Genomic DNA, 17,500 nt, shown 5'->3' with positions numbered 1-17,500 from the left:
TCTACTAGCACTGTTTGCATGTAACACTTCATAACACTGCAATTCTCCTTACAGAAATGGATAGGAAACTGAATAACACAGCCAAATAATGACTTACAGTGTAGAAATGTGTCCAATGATCATTGTTAGTAGTTATTTCCCTTAATTTGGGCCAGTTACCATCACCAATTACAGTAAGTCTAGGCAATTGTTAGATTATCATTTTGGCCCACTTACATTACATGTAAGGCTAGTGTTTAGTGTTTGGTTTCTTTGCAATAAAGGTGGCTCCAGTGTACACACAACTGATGCCTTTTTTCACAAATACTGGTACTTTAAACGTTTCTTCATTTAATGGTTAATGGTCTTCATTCCATTAATAAAATGATGAAAAGTTAACTGTAAAACTGAACTAAAAATAGTGAATAAGGAGTGATTTCTCTGGTAAAATAATTGGAAGGGATGTAGAGTTGAAGATGTCAACCCCCAGAATCACAAGGTCTCGACAAATAAAATTCAAGTATTTGTGTTCTGAACTACGGACAAAAATTAGTAATGGGTACAAATTAATGGTTTTTCATCTCATCTGTGGTAAAATTTCTCGAAAAGGACCAAATTCTGCAGTCACCTTAACCCATGCATGCATTGACTCCTGAACTCCAGATTTCCAGGTTTGACTTTCCTTTAAATTAACAAAGACAATAATAACCCATGAATTTCTGATTATTAGTATCTCTACCTCTGAGCTGCAATCCTAGACAAAATTGTTGAGACAATATTTACTTCCTTCTCCATATCTAAACAATTAATTATGATTTCCATGAAGTAAATCTTGTTGTTGCAGATCTCTTTTTCCCCCCGAACAATTTTGAGAGATACAGTAGCTTGGTTATTTCCTCTTCTTCATAAACAAAATAGTCTTGGGCTGGGAAGGGGAAGGGGTGTTGTTGAGCCTTTGTTATAGTTATGGTCCTAAAGGACGAAACTTGCGGAAAGTGTTGATGATTTTTGTCCGGGATTGTAGTAGGAGATTTGTGGGAGCTATGCCAATAAAAATCGGTTCAGTTGCCAACAAAAAAATTGTCAGCAAGTTTTCACAGAGACAGACATAGCTCAGTCAGTTAGTGCACGCCTTCTGAGCTGGAGTTGGCCAGTTCAATCCCCATCTCATTCAGTTGACATCTGTTTTGACTTTCCTCTGATCCGTGTAGCTGTGGCTTTGAATTCCCCTAAAATGGAATATTGACAGAGGAAGGGGGAGGTAAAAGGTGCACACCGAGGGCCACAAGTTTATCAGTGCCTGTAACTCTAGTTCACTGTCACGTTTCCCCCCCCCCCCCCCCTTTACCCTTGGCATTCTTGCAATTTGATACATGTAAGTGGTCGTAAAATTAATATGTCATTATATGCTTAGAAACTTGGGGATACTAAAGATATATGTACATGTGTAGGTGCTCAACAGTTGTTCAGAACTTTTAAAATTAATGAGCGTTATAGTTTTTAGAATGGACTTAATGGTGGTTAACCCTTTACCCCATAAGGGTTGTCCCATTAAGGAGTAAAATCTTTTAAGTGTCTTTTTTGGGGAGGGTTAAAATGATCAGTATTATAGTAATGCACTTATAAACTGTTGTCTTACAGTCAAGTACAGTTTCTTTGACACCATCTCCTGCACCGCAGCCAATCACACAAAGTGAGTCAATTGTTTACTATAATTTGTTATATTGAATGTGATGGGAGTATGTGTTGTGTTAACCTTCTGTTTTAATTTTTTGTTATGGTTTTCATCAGAAGCACATGACCTAAGCTGCACGCTCAGAAAAAAGCATGAGCCACGTTACATCCAAATAAGGAAATTTTTAGACTAAAAAATCCCCAGCTCTGAACCAGAGTAAAATGCTTCAAGGTGATGAGCTTCTGTTTTCATTCATTGCCTTAATCACATCAATAATTAACTACTCCTCTCTCTGTGGGAAGACACCCTGGCTCTAAATTAAGATTGCTTGATCCTGCTGTGGCTGGCATGCAGTGCATAATGCAGGTACCTGTCACTGCAATTAATCTACATTTAGGCCCTGTCCACACTTATACAGATACTCTTGAAACCGCAACTTTCTCTTTTCGCATACGCCTTCCATCCACATGTATCCAGCAAATTCGCTGGCGAATCCGCAACTTTTTCAATGTGCTCTCCACAGTGGATATTTTTTAATCTGCTATGAATCCGAATTGTGTGGATGCTAAATCCGGAAATTTTTCAATCCAGGTGACGTAACAAGATCAAGCCCAGTTTCTTACCTTGAAATCAATTCTCAAGATAGGGGCCGAGGGCAATATTAGTAAGATTTGTGCACTTTATGGCGCATGCTCTGTTTCCTTTGTTACCTCTGTTTCCTTGAGAAGTCCTGAGAACTGGAGTGAATCCAGATATGTTTCAGATACATGTGGACCTGCAAATTCGATTTGAATACACTATGTGTGGATGGGAACATTTTCTAATCTGGAAAGAAAAAGTTACGGATTCAAGAATATCTGGATATGTGTCAACAAGGCCTTCCAAGTAAGGTGTACAGGCGAATCTTTGTCATTATTTACATTTTGTAGATAGGAGGCATCATGCTAGTCATGTAAAACTTAATTAAATTTTAAGCCTTGTGGCTTTGATAACCAGTGAATTATTAGCCATCAAAAACTGGTAAATTCTTGGGTGGCAAAAGCACTAATGACTGAGACTGTCATTCTTTGTAAAATTTCGCATCATTACTCAGATTATCTGGTAAAATTTATATTGGACTCAATGTTTCAGACATAGCTTGTTAATAATTATGCAATGGACTTTCATTATTCAGGAATGGTTTTTTGGCTGATAGATTAGCAAACATTGGGCTTATGCTAATGAACCAAAAATGTAAACAAAGGTTCTCCTATTCAAACTGTGAGCACTACTACTTCTACTTTTAATATGAGTAAAAACTATAATGCAGGCTAGACAGGCTTCACACTCAGGCATGCTTTGAAAAAGAAGTTTAAGTGGATTTCAAAATGCTTTATTGTATTTTACTGCCAACCCTGCCCCACATTATATAAAGAAGCTTGTCACGAGTAATCAGGGTTAAAGTTAGGAAACATAACACTCAGGAAATGAGATTTACTTGAAAATAGCTCAAGGTACAAATCTGTTTGGGCTTGAGCTGCATTCTTGCGTAGGAGACAGGTGTGGGGCCAAAAACTGATTTGGAAAGAGATGAAGATCCGCAAAAAAAAATGCAAAGAGAACCACTGATACTAAGCCCTGTTTGACCCCATCAGATTCCCTGTGGGTACCCTGCCTTCTAACCTTATTAGGAACACTACCTTACTTGTATTACAAAAAATGTACTTTGCTTATCTTTTGACAGATATCCCGTCAGCTTCTTCTGTACCTACACCACCACCTGCTCCTCCAGCTCCTCCAGCTCCCCCAGCTCCCCCTGCCCCTCCAGCTCCTCCTTCTGCACCTCCTCTTCCTGGAGGTGGAGGTGGTGGACCACCAGCACCGCCAGCACCACCAGCACCTCCTCCACCTCCTCCTTCAAGTGGCGGAGGGGGGTCTTTGGCTGATCAGATTGCTGCAGCTAAACTTAAAAAAGCCTCCAAGGTGAGGTTTCTTTTTGTTAAAATTTGGCAGATACACAATGTACAGTAATTTCAAATGTAAGACTGAATAGAAAGGGGAGAGGAGGGGAGGGGAATTATGAAACTGAATGAAGATACAGAAAAAGAGAACATTGTAGTCAGATTCTCTACCCACTGTGCTACAAGAACTTCTGGAGAATTAGGTCCAGTATCAAGGTTTGTCATGGACAATGTGAGAAGTGTGTAATAGCAATGTAGAGAAAGAAGTGAAAAGTACCAGTACCAAGTTGACACAAGCATGGGGTCATGTTCCAATTTTTTTTACCCAGGCTGACAATGAAACTCCAAGAACTGAAAGGTCAAATTCAGCAAGTCGAGGAGGAAAAGGTATTGGAGGAGGGGGAGGAATGAATATGATGGAAGAAATGGCAAGAAAGCTTGCTGCCAGGTTTGTATCCCAACAAACCCCATGTCTGTCTGGTAATTTCCAGAATCGCGGAAAGCCAATAGGTCATTTCCGAGTTCATGCCTGCCTCCTCTTCAAGGCGTGTCTACATGTATGTTCGAAGTTTTTCTTATGAAAATTAGTTCTTATGTAAATTAGAACTAATTACCATCAAAAAAACGTTGCACTTAGACTCGGTTTGAAGAAGAGGCAGGCATCAACTCGGAAATGGCCTATTAACCCATTGACTCCAAGAAGTGAGACTTACAGTAATTACTTTGTTTAATGCCAGATGATTGTACACATCAATGGGGGAAGGGTGGTGGGGTTAAGAAGTCAATGGGTCAACCCCCACATCCACTGGAAAACCACATTTCCTTTAATACCTCAACAAAATGAATCGACACATCTTTGTAAAGCAAAAATTACAGCAGGCTAAAAGTGACGCAATTATAATGTGATCAGTCACATGCCATCACTAGGGTGCCAAACTGGTTATAATGGTTGTATAAATAATTATTATTTATAATAAGTGAAATCACTATAGTGCACTGACATTTCGAACACTAAGCTGTCTCAAAAACAGTTTTGCCAAACACAAAAAGCAAGTTTCATCCACAAAATAATAACAAGTCAGTTCACAAAATGATTGCAATATCAACATTTAAATTTTAGGGATGGTGTCATCTTTTTTTGTGTTAAATGACTTATAAACATCTTTGTTCTTTGTTCTTGATGGAGACCAAAAACAGTGCTACATTTTCTTTACTGTGAACCATACAACGTATTAGCACACTCGAGGTATTTCTTGTCATGAGCTCTAATGATGGAGGGGATCAAAATGGATTAAAAATTGACATGGCGTGGCAAGCTTAGACATGACATTGGAAAGAATCACTTAACCCTTTTACTCCAAAGAGGTCTGGAATTTAATTTAATCGTTTGGCATAAGACAGAGTAGAACTTATGATTGTCACTTTTAGGAAGGAGAGCATTAAAATTAATAGTAATTATTAATTTTGAATTATTTTGTATTCATTATTATTAATGAATACATCATATGAAAGTCATATTAAAATTCTTTGGATATTATCACCTTGGGTCGTTAAGAATGTTATTCATGTGAGTTAAGTGCAATGCTGTGGGTTTTATCTAATGTACACTAAAAAATACTTCCAAGGACAACTTTGCTATGAAAATACCCCTTTGAGAATTTTCTTGCTCCAACAAAGTCCTCCTATTTGACTGTGATCCCTTGACCACTGAGCTAAACTACCTGTGTATTTCACTCATGCCTATCTTTTTTTATCTATGTGATTTTTTTTTCTGCCTTGCTTGAGATATTAAGTTGACATTTTTACACACTTACCCACTCAACCATGATATCCCCTATCTTGCAAGCAGGCTCTTCAGTTGAGGTCATGCGAGTTGCAAAGCTGTGACTGATTCCCATGTGAGCAGCAGAGCTTAATCCCCTTTGCTGTTCACGTGACTCACACTGCCACAAAGAACTGAAGAGCCTATTCACATGCTAGGTATAAACCACTCCAACTGTTTTAATAATAAGTAACTTGGTACATGTTTTTCTCAAATCTCCAGTATGGAATCAGTAGTGATTATTGTTGAGTTACTGTAAGTGGAAAACAGAAGGATATAAACTCTGTTCATCTCAGTAGTTATTATTCTGTCACCAAACTTCCAGTCTACGTAAAATAGTTTGAATAAGATGAATGAACTGAAATGAGTGTAAAGAAACTTGAAACTTCAAAAAAATAAAAACTAAGATGACAGCAAACTAGCTCCCACTTTGCCATTTTTATTTTACTTGCATCACCTAGGTAAAATTAATGTCCTCTTTCCTGTTTTTGCTTCTGCCTTTATGTTTTTGTCTTTAGACTTGTAAAGGTCCTCTTATGTGTGAGGTTTAGTTTTCAAATCAGGAAGATTGACTTTTCTACTATGGTTCAGATCATGACCATGGTTAAATTCTATTCGTAGGTATAATTTATAGGGTGTTTTTGATGCCTACATTTAAAGACAGCACTGGGATCCTGCATTACTTTAAAAAAAAATTACAAGAAAATGACACTCAGGCAAGGGGTGAGGCTAAATCGCATGGGTGGGTCGTGGGTGGTGGGGCGTGGGTCGTGTTTGTTTGAAGATAAAAAAATTTATATATATTAGCTCCCTCAGTGCTCGGTCCAAATTTGTCTTAGGTCTTAGGTCTTGTCTGTTTCGAAAATTTCCAGTCGTTGATTTAAAAAAAGGGTTATGGTTAGGGTTAGGGACCGACAACCCACGACCCACGACCCACGCACCCACGCCGATTAGACACTCTCTCAGGCAAGTGCCTTGAATCCCCTCATACTGGCTGCGGCCCTGCAGATGAAGTATGACCTGCATTCAAAGCATGAGATATGCACTGATTTGAAAAGCGTCCCAAAGTGTCCTATTTCTCTCTCTCTCTTCAAGGAGAACATAAAGGCCTTGACTTAGAATGGAGTGTGTTATAAATACATAGTTGATATTTAGACTTCATGGGGCATTTTCATAGAATTATCAAAATTGACTGTGCAAAGTCTTGTAATGTGAGACATGAGTGCTACGTTTTATATATGTAAGATAATTGACTTTTTAATATTGCATTATTTTGACTCTTCTTGTGCTACAGAAAAGCCAAAGAAGAAGGAAGAGACGTGGAGGTAAGCACTAGCTGGGCTCACGTGTGCCGTCATGGAAAGTTCATGACACCCCCCGAATTATGAAATTTCAATTACAACTCTTTTAATGACACCAAGGATGGCATGTGGTGGTTGAAATGTCATAAAACTAGCAAATTTGTTGTTTGACGGTTTCCATTTCTGAGATAATGTCAAGAAAGCAGAAATGGGTGTGTGGGGTCCACTTCTGTTTATCACATGCTCCTTGATGAAAGTTTAACACAATCTATCTGGCTGGAAAGTTAAAGCTTATCAACTGAAAGATCCAGCAAAGTGTGCAAAAACAACAATATCCAAATAATGTAAAAAAAGTGTTCACCTTCCAAAATAAAGGAACTACAGAGAAATATGATTATAGTAACAGTACAGTAGCTATCAGGGAATTTTGCATATACAATGTTCTTTTTTGGATAAATTGATTGAAGGAGCAGTTGGGATGTCATAATGTCAAATTGCTGGAGGTGGAGGTGGCTATCCAGTCACTCCTTGATTGGACAAAATGCATCTCACATGTGTGAGAAGATTATTTTTGTTTTTGAAACATTTTTTTGAGTGGGAAATGAAGTGAAAAGATCTTAGTTGTTATATAATGTATGTGGTTGAGAATTTTTTTTTTTTAGTATTGGAGCACTTTTTGAGAATATTGATTTCTGTAAATGTCAGTTAATTAACCCCTAAAAAAACAGGTTCTGATCAACTTGTAGTACACTGGTCCCTATTCCTCTGTTTTCCTCAGAAATAAAGCCTTCATTTCTACTTGTTTTATGTTTTCTCAGCCTGTTAAAGAGGAAGCTGAATCAAAAACAGGTCCTGGTGAGTATCAAAGACAAAGACCATTATTTTTCATGGGAAGGCGATAACCCTTGGTACCCTTCAACAAAAATGGTGCTAACAGCCGGAAAGTCCCCTTTATCCCTTCCTCTCAAGTAGATATACGGTAAAAACAAATCTCATCCTGAGCCTCAAAGTATAACTCTTTCTCTTAACCTTGTGCCTATTGTTGTAAATAGTTAGTAGGTAGTACACATAAGGGAAACTCTATGTTGTCTTCCATTTAGTGTAGCCTCAATTCCACCCATCCCCTGACACTTGCATTTGAGCGAACTTTGGTGGCTGGAAGATATAAAGTGTTGGTTGCAGGACATTGTTTTACCATAACTTAAACAATCCAAATGTTGAACACAAAAATGCTAACCTTAGGCTTAAACATGATCTAAAGCATAGCGTTTGGGCCTAATGTTAGCATTGGTAATTGTTTGGGTTGTTTCAGCCGGCAACCTGCAGTTTACACCCCTCACCTTGGTGGCTCAAAGACATTTGAAAATGTGCTGTTGTCCATGTGTTGATTTTATGCATTAACAAGGAAACATGGAACTTTTCTCTTTAGTAAATAGCCGCTCCTCTGTCAGCGCTCCGCCACCAGCACCAGCATTTGGTAACAACAATGCCAAAGCAAACTTCTTGACTCCAGCAAAAGCAACAAATAATGGAGTAACTAGGTATTGTAATAACAATAGATACAATAATTATGACCAAAGTGAATATGTGACATACAGTCGACTCCCGATAACTCGAACCCTCGCTAACTCGAACCTCGCGCTAACTCGAACCAAAATCGATTTCCCGTGGATTTCGTTCATACATTTGTTGTAATTTTACCCTCGGTAACTCGAACCCTCGATAACTCGAACCTCCCGCTAACTCTAATTTCCATTTCCCTTCAGGTCATTTTCTATATAATTTCACTCTAGATAACTCGAACCACGTTTGTCAAGACGTGACAAGTCAAAAAATATAGTACTGAAGAACAAAACATTGAATTTATTTTTAAGCAGCCAAGTATTCTAGAGGTCAGTCCGTTTAGGGTACGTAGTTCAGATTGCATTAATCTTTGCCGATTAACTCCTTCTTTAAAATGTCAATCCATTTTCTGTGTCCGTTGAAGTTCAGTGTGCATGGCACTTGCATCCCTTCCCCATCTCCACGGTTAATTGCCTTGCCAGTCACCACAACAGTACAGTCGTTCTTCTTATCGGCACGCAAAAAATAGAAAATTGTATTCGCAAAACGGCCTGATTTTCCTTTCATTAAATGTCCAACTCCCGATAACTCGAATCTTTTTCGATTTCCCTCGAAGGTTCGAGTTATCGGGAGTCGACTGTAGTAGGAATACAGGGTATACCGGAAAACTGTGATTCAAATTGTCATACAGAATAGGAATCATGACATTAAGGTTGCATCTGAACTGTATCAGAACTTAGAGGGGTACTACATGTGACCCAAATATAATACTGCATGTGTCTTGATTGTCATCTTCGTGAATGTATATTAACGAAATGTTTGATTTTGTTAAAATCTACAACTGCGTGCAGTAATAAGAGAAATAAGTATTTTAACCTTGTCAAGTCAGGCTGGCACTCCACTAATCATGGAGGCACTCTTGTGTAAAACTAGTCCTCATTGGTTATTGATGTCAAGTACACGCAGAGTTTATAGAGCATAAGGTCCTTTTAAAAATGTCTAAAATTGTTGAGACCTTGTTCCAGGTCTTAGTGAAATCATTTGTGGCAATCTATACTGTTGCTTGAAATGTCCTGGTCTATCCGTCAAATACGAGACCTCTTTGTACACTTGTTTCCCCTGTAATCCCTGTTTCCAACCTTAAGTTTGATCCAAGGTGTTTTATTTTTTATTTTTTAGGAAGAACAGCAGGGGTGAAACAACGTTAAGCAATGATCAGTTGGAGGAGCTGAAATCAGTAAGGATTTTTTTTTTGTTTATGGTCTGATTATAATGCTTACAAGAATTTACGCTTCAGCTACTCTCACGCTTCGCGTAACGCGCGACGCGATCCGCGTGGCACTGGAAATATGACGCGACCTGGTAGCTTACTTATGAGGAGTACTGTAAAATTTTTCTTATTCATTCTTCCAGACTTTTAGCTCTTTTTTGTTGTTAGAACCTACGAAAGTCTGTCACTTCTTTAAAAGAGAGCAAAGAGGTGAAATAAGAAAATGAACAAAACGATAACTAACTAATTGATTATTTTCTCCATGACACTCAGTCACCCACCGTGGGTTGAAGCGTTGAAGGCCTGGTTTTGTATAATTCTTGTATCTTTCTGCAGGTACTTCTTGCGGAATTTAGACAAGAATTGGATGCTGTAAAAAGGGAAATAATCGATGGTGAGTTTATGGGCAAAACGATGAAAGAAAATTAACATTGAAAATAGCATGAATCCTTCTGTAAGCAAACTCTTATGTTAATGAACGAAGTGTAAACAACAAATTCAAGCAAAAGGGGAAACATTTGCCTCCTCAACGATGTTTCCGCAACATCTTCTCGTTTGCGGACGCCTTTATACAGTCCGTTTTAACTGGCTTTGGCCCCAACTCGCATCATTTCAAGTGGAATCTTTGATGGCGTTATTATTTACCCTTACGTTAATGTACGATTTTGCGCATAACCAGGGAAATAAGTGATAATTTAGTGACAAAAGTGCTAATTAGCCAACACATTCGTTGTAAAATTTAGCAGTAAACGAAACACTTTTTGGAGAAAATTCATAGCTGTGAAATGTTCACAGTTGAGGGTACACTGTATGTACCCGACAGCAAATGAGACCCCAAGCAGGGCGAGCAAGTGGCAAGAGGTAACCATGGCAACCCAAGCACGAGTCCCACTCGTCACCTGTCTGGTTAATTTTACAGATTAAAAAAATCAGATTTGTAAACCTACCTTGAGGTATACATGTAATGTAAATGCTCTAACCAAATGAATAATATTTCTTTTGCTTCTCTTGCAGCTGTGAAACAAGAAATCTCGCGATTTCGGTGAACTTTGTCCACATATCAGCTGGACAATTGAATTTCGTGGAACAAGTGGCATGGATTAAGATGTTATTTTTTCACACTAGCAACTAAGGATCTTTCGCAGGTTAAGAATATCAACGTGCGTCACCTAGTAAAATTACTCCTTTTAAGAATTTTTCCTTGTGGGCCGTGTGAAAACAGGTTATTAGAAGAAGTTTAAAGTGCCCTTGTGACCAAAATATCAATTCTTATTTTTCTTTGGATTTGAAAACTAAGGTAGCTAAACACTAAGCGACCTAAGTTTTAAGCCTTGGTTTCAAAAAAACACCTGTTTGTTTTAACTGGAACTTCCTTTTTTAATGGTCCGCCATTACTAACTTGAAGTTCTCGAGAGAGCTGGGTCGAGGAGAAAATGACGTCAAAATGCGTGTGTATGCCGCAGAATTAATATGCAGCACGGGCGTCTTGGGCTTTCAGACTTTTAAACTCGCGTTTTGCATATATAATAAGCTGCATTCACACGCTGAAATTTTAAGCTTGTGAGCCTTTGACGTCACTTTTCCCTGGATCCAACTCTCTGAGGTCCAATCGGTCAGTTTTGACCGTGAGTAATGGCGGACCGGGAAATATAAAAATTACGCTCGAAGTAAACGGCCTTTGGACAAAAATCAAAGCTGAAATTTTTGCCCGTCAGGTGTTAAGCAAACACACTTTCAAAATCTAAAGAGAAAGAGGACGTTATTCTATTTTATCACAGGGGCACTTTAAGAATAGTATGGAAGTAAACTATTGCATTGTCAATCCAGCCCTCTGATTAGCTATGGTAGTAATTATTCTAGAATGGTTCATCTAATCACGTGATTTGAGGGATGTCTGTTTGGAGCTTTTCGCAGACGGAACACACATCGAAAGTTTAAAACGTCGAGCCAACTTGTGTATTTTTTTATGTAAAAGGTTTCCATGCATGAAATTATTCCACATTGCCATCACATTCTGTTTCATCAAAAGCCAAAGAGTATGTTAGGAATGAATATTTAAAATCTATCGAATCAAAGTACAAAACCCGTCCATGTAGAAGTTAGTGTTACTGCTTCAGGCTCAAAAATAATTCTGAAAATTAGCAATTTTGATAAATTTATATCGTTAGAGTGGCAAGTAGTCTTCCTTGTTAGAAAGAGGCCTCTTTCCTTTCACCACCGTCCTGGATCGAAACTCGCTTTGATTCAACCATCGTTCACATTCAGGGAAGTCGCTGTTCAAAATGCATGCTTGCTGGTGTGCTAACTGACCTGAGACCGGTGTGTCCTGCGCATGCTTTTACAGCAAATCCACTGTCTTTTAATGAGACCCGCACAGTTTGGTCGCTAAGTAACCACGGCGCATTCTTAACACTGTCAGACTACCTTCTTTTCCACACATCTCGAGGCTTCGTTTGCTCTTTGCAAGTGGCATCACACCATGCCCAAATGGTAGTTTGCTCGAGGGATATCTCTTTCGTGATAAATGTTGAATGGGAAGTTTTTCTTTAGTGTCAGCGCCGTCCCTTTGAATTGCGCTTTTGTTTCTGTTTTTTGTTTTATTTGTTTTTGTTTTTGCCAAGGACAGTTTACGCTGTAGTGATTGTACGGGAAACACTTCACATTTTTTGAGCTAATCTGGATATATTCCTAAGACCTAATCTTACTAACCACAAAAGATCAAATAAACGTCCGGGTGAGGTCGTTTGCTTAATTTCCTTACTTTGAAGGAGTAGGGAGCCGCTTTATTAGATAACACGCGCTTATTCTGTTTACGTGTCTTAAACAACGGTTATGCAACTTAAATGCGCAAATTTCCGCAAGACATACTGGTCAGAGAAGAACTTGAAAGGCATTGTGACCAACTCGTCGCAAGAAAAATATGAAGAATATGAAGGTCTGCCTTGCTAACATGGGACACTTTTGATTCCAATGTCTAATGAATAGCCCCCTTTTGGGGAGAGGGCGCTAGTAAGATACGAGACGCTTAAAAGAAAGGTGCGTCTATCATAGAATGACTATCTCACCGGAGCTTCCATTAAATACGAGATGTTGATAACAGAATGGACGTTTATTAGACCATTTGCGGTGGTTGTATTGTTATTTTGTTTAGCAACTGTCTTAATTAGGGTAATACTTAATGACCAAACAGTGTTGAACATATTGTTGTTAAACATGTTAACATATTAATTCATCTATTTCATCTCTATATGTATAAACACACAACAAATGGTAGCAGAATTGTAAAATAAAATGTTCACAATTGGTTTTCTTTGAGTTCAGTTTGTGCTGTTTTCATGGGTTTAGGATGAAGTTCCTGTTCTCCATTTTTTTCCAGTTTACTTCAAGTCCTTCCATTTTTTTCAATTTTACAAGGAAAACCAATTTGGTTATTTTTTGTCCATGTTTGGTGAAGTGGCAGTGAAACAGTTCTTATGCCAGTATACTTGAACCTTCAAATTGCCTCAAAGGCTGAGTTGCTTAATTCCACCTGGCTCACCTCGTTCGCCGACATTTTTATTTATATTTAAACTAAGTTGTTGGTATTTCAAACCATGTTCTGTAAGAACAGTGTACCTTGGAAACTTTCAGAGTCTCAGCACAGTAACAGAGATCCCAGCACAATATTCAGGTCTGTGGCCATAATCTGGTGGCTGTTCCTGAAACCTCGAATCTTGGGGTGCCTGACACTGGTTAGCTGTCAAGGAAAGGAAAGGAAAGGAAAGGAATTTTATTTAAGTGTCTAGTCGTGCTAGCGCTGGAGCATTAATTGGGGACACTGTAAACTGAAATTAACAATAAAAGCAAATAAAGTGAAATGTTGGTTTTTGAGGAGAGGGGAAACCGGAGTACCAGGAGAAAACCTCTCGGTGCAGAGTGGGGGAACCAACAAACTCAACCCACATATAGAGCCGAGTGTGAGAATCGAACCAGGGCTACATTAGTGGAAAGCGAGTGCTCTCACCAATGCGTCATGCCTGCACCCCCAAGGTCAAGATATCGTCTGACCTACCAACTACAGACCTACTGTATATGAAGTGAGTTAGACCCATCTTAGAGTACGTATCTTGCCTTTGGTCCCCTAACGCGGTAAAACATCGCAGTTAAAAACTCATCCCCGCGCAACCTAAGTTTTCACGGGAGCCCTCGTCCAGGAGCGAACAACAGTCTTTTTTTCCTGTCACGGCGTTTTCATTGACCGATTTATTTTTAGATTGAATTTCACGCATATCAGAGCCCGATGACCAATCACAAGAAACTAACTTGACGTCATAGCCTCACCGAACGGGAACTGCCTTTGATTTTTGCGGTAAAGGTAATAGATCGCTTTGTAAAAATGCCGTGACATATGTTTAATATGGGAGTTGTTTGCTCCTAGTCATGAGCTCCTGGTTTATAGTATGCCCAGTGAGATATCTAACGAAGACAGGTTAGAACAACTTGATATACTTCCCCTAGAGATGCGCAGAGATAAACATCAGGGGCACCCAACGAATCTGTTCCTCACATTATCTGTTCCCCAGAGGAACCTTGCTGGCTGGCAAAAATACAGGTGTTTCTATTAGCTGGCTGGGAAATTTTGTTATTGATAGAGGTTTTGCCTGGGAATTACTGACTTTTTCTAGCATTTCAACCCGAGCTGGCTGTAGAAACTCTGAAGACTGAGGACGACTAAAAAAAAAAAAAAAAAAAAGGACCCCTTCCGTCTCCCAGAGAGTAGTCACAAACATACGACGGCACGTCAGAGTGATTGCGCTTGCGGAAAAAACCTGTTTTGTCGCTTTTGTTCCGTCGTTTTGGATCGAGGGATTTGAAAGCGCGCGGAATTCCTGGCTGGGAAACCAACCAATTTTATCTAGCTGGCTGGGAAATTTCTTGTGTGTCTTGCTGGGAAAAAGGAACAGATAATGTTTTCCCAGCAACACTGAAAAACACCTGAAAATGCCTTAATAACATTTATTTTCATTAACTGGGGTATAATAATACAATTTACAACAAATTGGTCGTTGGGTGCCCCTGAAACATGGCTTCTTTTTCTTCTTTAAATTCAAAGTCGGTCTTGTTACTGCAAATTTTGATCGTCTTTCGCTACCTCGATACTCTTCTCGAGATTATGACGCTGCAAATTTTCGTCCTGTGTCGTATTTCCCACTATTAGAGCATGGATAGCCTCCCTCATTCTCTTGCGCATGTTCCTAGTGTTTAGCATTACATGCTGATTACTGGGTTGCCAAACCCAATCAGAATCTGCGTTTTATTTCTCCGTTTTTTCCGTGTTGGGGAAAGTCTTTCCTGTCACTCCCTAACGCTCGAAACTAACGCTAACGCTCGAAACGTCAGCTTTTAGAATCTCTGTACGGTGGCCAGTTTACATTATCAACTCCGTTGATAAAACCAAATTTTTGTATACTACTTCCCTACCGACGCAGCATCACAGTTTCTTTAGAAACTACCCCTTCATTCTATGCACAAAGACACCACTTAGTAGGGGAGTGACAGGAAAGACTTTCCCCAACACGGAAAAAACGGAGAAATAAAACGCAGATTCTGATTGGGTTTGGCAACCCAGTAATCAGCATGTAATGCTAAACACTAGGAACATGCGCAAGAGAATGAGGGAGCCCTTTTGTGCATAGAGTCTTTTGCGCGTATTTTGATGAGTTTCAGGGGGTAGGAGAAATGCGCAGACTTCTCTAGTGGACACAGAAGAATATTTAATTAACCTGCAATGGCGTCGAGGTCATTGAAACACAAATGGTGTTTTGGTAGATCTTTTAAAAGATATATACCTTTATGGAGCTCAAGAATGGCTGCTGAGCTGAATAGCTGCCAAAACTTCAACCTGCTCAAGCAAATAAAAACACATAACGTAACATAACATAACATAACATCTCCCATCAGCGTACAAAGCCAACGATGCGAAGTACTGGGGCCAAATGGTGAGTCAGCACCAATCACGCATGATTTGGTGTGTTAAGCGCGCCCGCGGTGTAGTCTTAAACGAGAAGAACGAAACGTTGAAAACAAGGAGAATGGTAAGGCTGAATTTTCCGTGCTTTTAGCTCGAATCTTTATATTTTTGGTGCTTCTCGTTACAATGTGTTATGAATTACTTAAAGCAAGTGAAAATTATTTCCAGTCTTGCCAGCAAACTGTGATATTTTTGCACAACCGCACATGATGTACGGATATCTCAACATTTTGCCTTTGTCACAGGACATGAGGAAGCAAAGCTTAATTAATGTTGTTTCATTAATTCATTAGGCTTAGGCAAATATGCCTATATTTAACATAAGAGGCATAGAAGCTCCAATCATTTCTCAGGTAGTGGTATACCTTTCGGGTTATACTACAGTTTTAGACAAGTCAATTATGTAATTATTATATTAAATTTAATAATTTTGTTTATTCGTTTTGGGGCTATATTCCGTGAAAACTCGTTCACTCATTTGCATGTATAGAGCGTCTATTGTGTTATTTCCGGTTCTTAAAACTATGCTACTGGAAGGGAACAAATGTGACTGGGTGTTCTGAAGTCGCGCTCTGTGTAGTGTAAAGATGGAATGAGATGCAGAGTCTGCTTCTGTTACATTCTATCTGGTACAGAGACAGACACAAGATGCATTGTGACTACATCAGTGTGGTACCTGGGATTATTTTAAAAGATTAGGGGAGAGGTTTCCACGCCAGCTGATTTTGGTGCGAAAAGTACAAAATGTCACAATAGTTAAGTTTATAAAATTATTAATAATTTATCCCTACTATACATGAGTACTAGGAAATTTTCAATTCAATCTCCCGATAGGGTGTGTGCAGGGCAGCTTAAGTTGATTTCCTTTGATCTTGGCATTCATATTGAGGGGTTACATTCTCATTTGTATATAGGTTTGGTTACAAAGGAAGGGTGGAGATCTAGTAGCTCTTGAACCATCCCTTGGGTACATGTACACCTTTATCATGAACAAACTGTGTGCTTTAGTGCCTCTTGGGAGATGTGCTGAAAGACACCCATGACCAGTGGTTACAGCTGTATTTCAGTGCAAAGTGATTGCATGTTTTCTACGACAAATTGCTGCAATTTATACCTGGTAGAATATAAATATTACTCCTTGAGGGGGTCACAACCCAGGGATAGACTTTCACATACCAGACTAACGTGGCACAAGACAGAAGAACCATTGTTGTTTGGATTAGAAATATCTGATTAGACAGTAACTGTTATAATTATTGGTTTTGTTCTTTTGTTTTATGGATATTAATTATTTCGGCTCCTGTATATAGAGCAATTAGTGAATTGCTTTGGTTTTGCATTACTTCATTCAGTGATTTGGTTCAAAGTTCTGCCGCCGTTTTTCAACCAATCAGAAGTGAAACCCAAACCAATCGTGTCTCGTGCATACACATTTTCCTGCCCTTTTGTGTCAGCTACATGTAATTACTTCGAGTTTTGATTGGTTTACTGGATTGTCTCCGCCCTTTTTGGTTGGCCAAAGTAATTACTTTGGTTTTGGTTTTGGTTTCACGATACTCGATTGAAACTTGCTCTAAAAGACCCCAACCCAGAGAGTGAGACTAGAAAATTGTAATCAGTTCACCATAAAATTCCACTCAATGTAAACTGATCTAAGAAAATCAGGCCAAAAAAAAAATTTTGAAATTACATGTAGCTTGTAAATGCTAAGTGTTGAAATGTTTGACACAGGGTCAGAATCAGTCTGGAAGTGGAGGGCCTGGAGGTGACAAGAAAGGAGACAAGGTATTTAAAATGTTGAATTTCTTTTTTTGTATTACTTTGTATCGTTACATTATTTAGCTTTTAATGTCACATTCTTAGGATAAGAAAAAGAAGTATGAGCCTCCAATCCCTACAAGAGTAGGAAAAAAACAGAAGAAATCTAAAGGGCCAGACGC

At 38.9% G+C, this 17,500-nt stretch overlaps 2 protein-coding genes across 2 annotated transcripts in view; both read left to right on the top strand.

Annotated features, from left to right (window-relative positions):
- The window catches only part of LOC138026923 (vasodilator-stimulated phosphoprotein-like), a 22,615-nt gene extending 9,759 nt beyond the window's left edge, over positions 1-12,856 (top strand). Inside the window, exons 5-13 of the mRNA XM_068874385.1 lie at positions 1,621-1,672; positions 3,378-3,616; positions 3,924-4,042; positions 6,711-6,741; positions 7,536-7,572; positions 8,147-8,258; positions 9,460-9,517; positions 9,887-9,944; positions 10,565-12,856. Coding sequence (XP_068730486.1) covers positions 1,621-1,672; positions 3,378-3,616; positions 3,924-4,042; positions 6,711-6,741; positions 7,536-7,572; positions 8,147-8,258; positions 9,460-9,517; positions 9,887-9,944; positions 10,565-10,596 — 738 coding nt within the window. The 3' untranslated portion in view covers positions 10,597-12,856. The remainder of the gene's footprint in view (positions 1-1,620; positions 1,673-3,377; positions 3,617-3,923; positions 4,043-6,710; positions 6,742-7,535; positions 7,573-8,146; positions 8,259-9,459; positions 9,518-9,886; positions 9,945-10,564) is intronic.
- Positions 12,857-15,543: 2,687 nt separating this feature from the next.
- Positions 15,544-17,500, top strand: part of LOC138026921 (26S proteasome regulatory subunit 4) — a 14,465-nt gene continuing 12,508 nt past the window's right edge. The window contains exons 1-3 of the mRNA XM_068874383.1: positions 15,544-15,624; positions 17,292-17,345; positions 17,424-17,500. The exon at positions 17,424-17,500 is cut by the window's right edge and continues 20 nt beyond it. Of these exons, the coding sequence (XP_068730484.1) occupies positions 15,550-15,624; positions 17,292-17,345; positions 17,424-17,500 (206 nt within the window). The 5' untranslated portion in view covers positions 15,544-15,549. The remainder of the gene's footprint in view (positions 15,625-17,291; positions 17,346-17,423) is intronic.

The sequence above is a fragment of the Montipora capricornis genome, chromosome 12 (assembly GCF_036669925.1).
Source record: "Montipora capricornis isolate CH-2021 chromosome 12, ASM3666992v2, whole genome shotgun sequence".
NCBI classification, from domain to species: Eukaryota; Metazoa; Cnidaria; class Anthozoa; order Scleractinia; family Acroporidae; genus Montipora; species Montipora capricornis.
The sequence above is the reverse complement of the archived record's forward strand: the minus strand, read 5'-3'. Positions and strand labels throughout refer to the sequence as shown.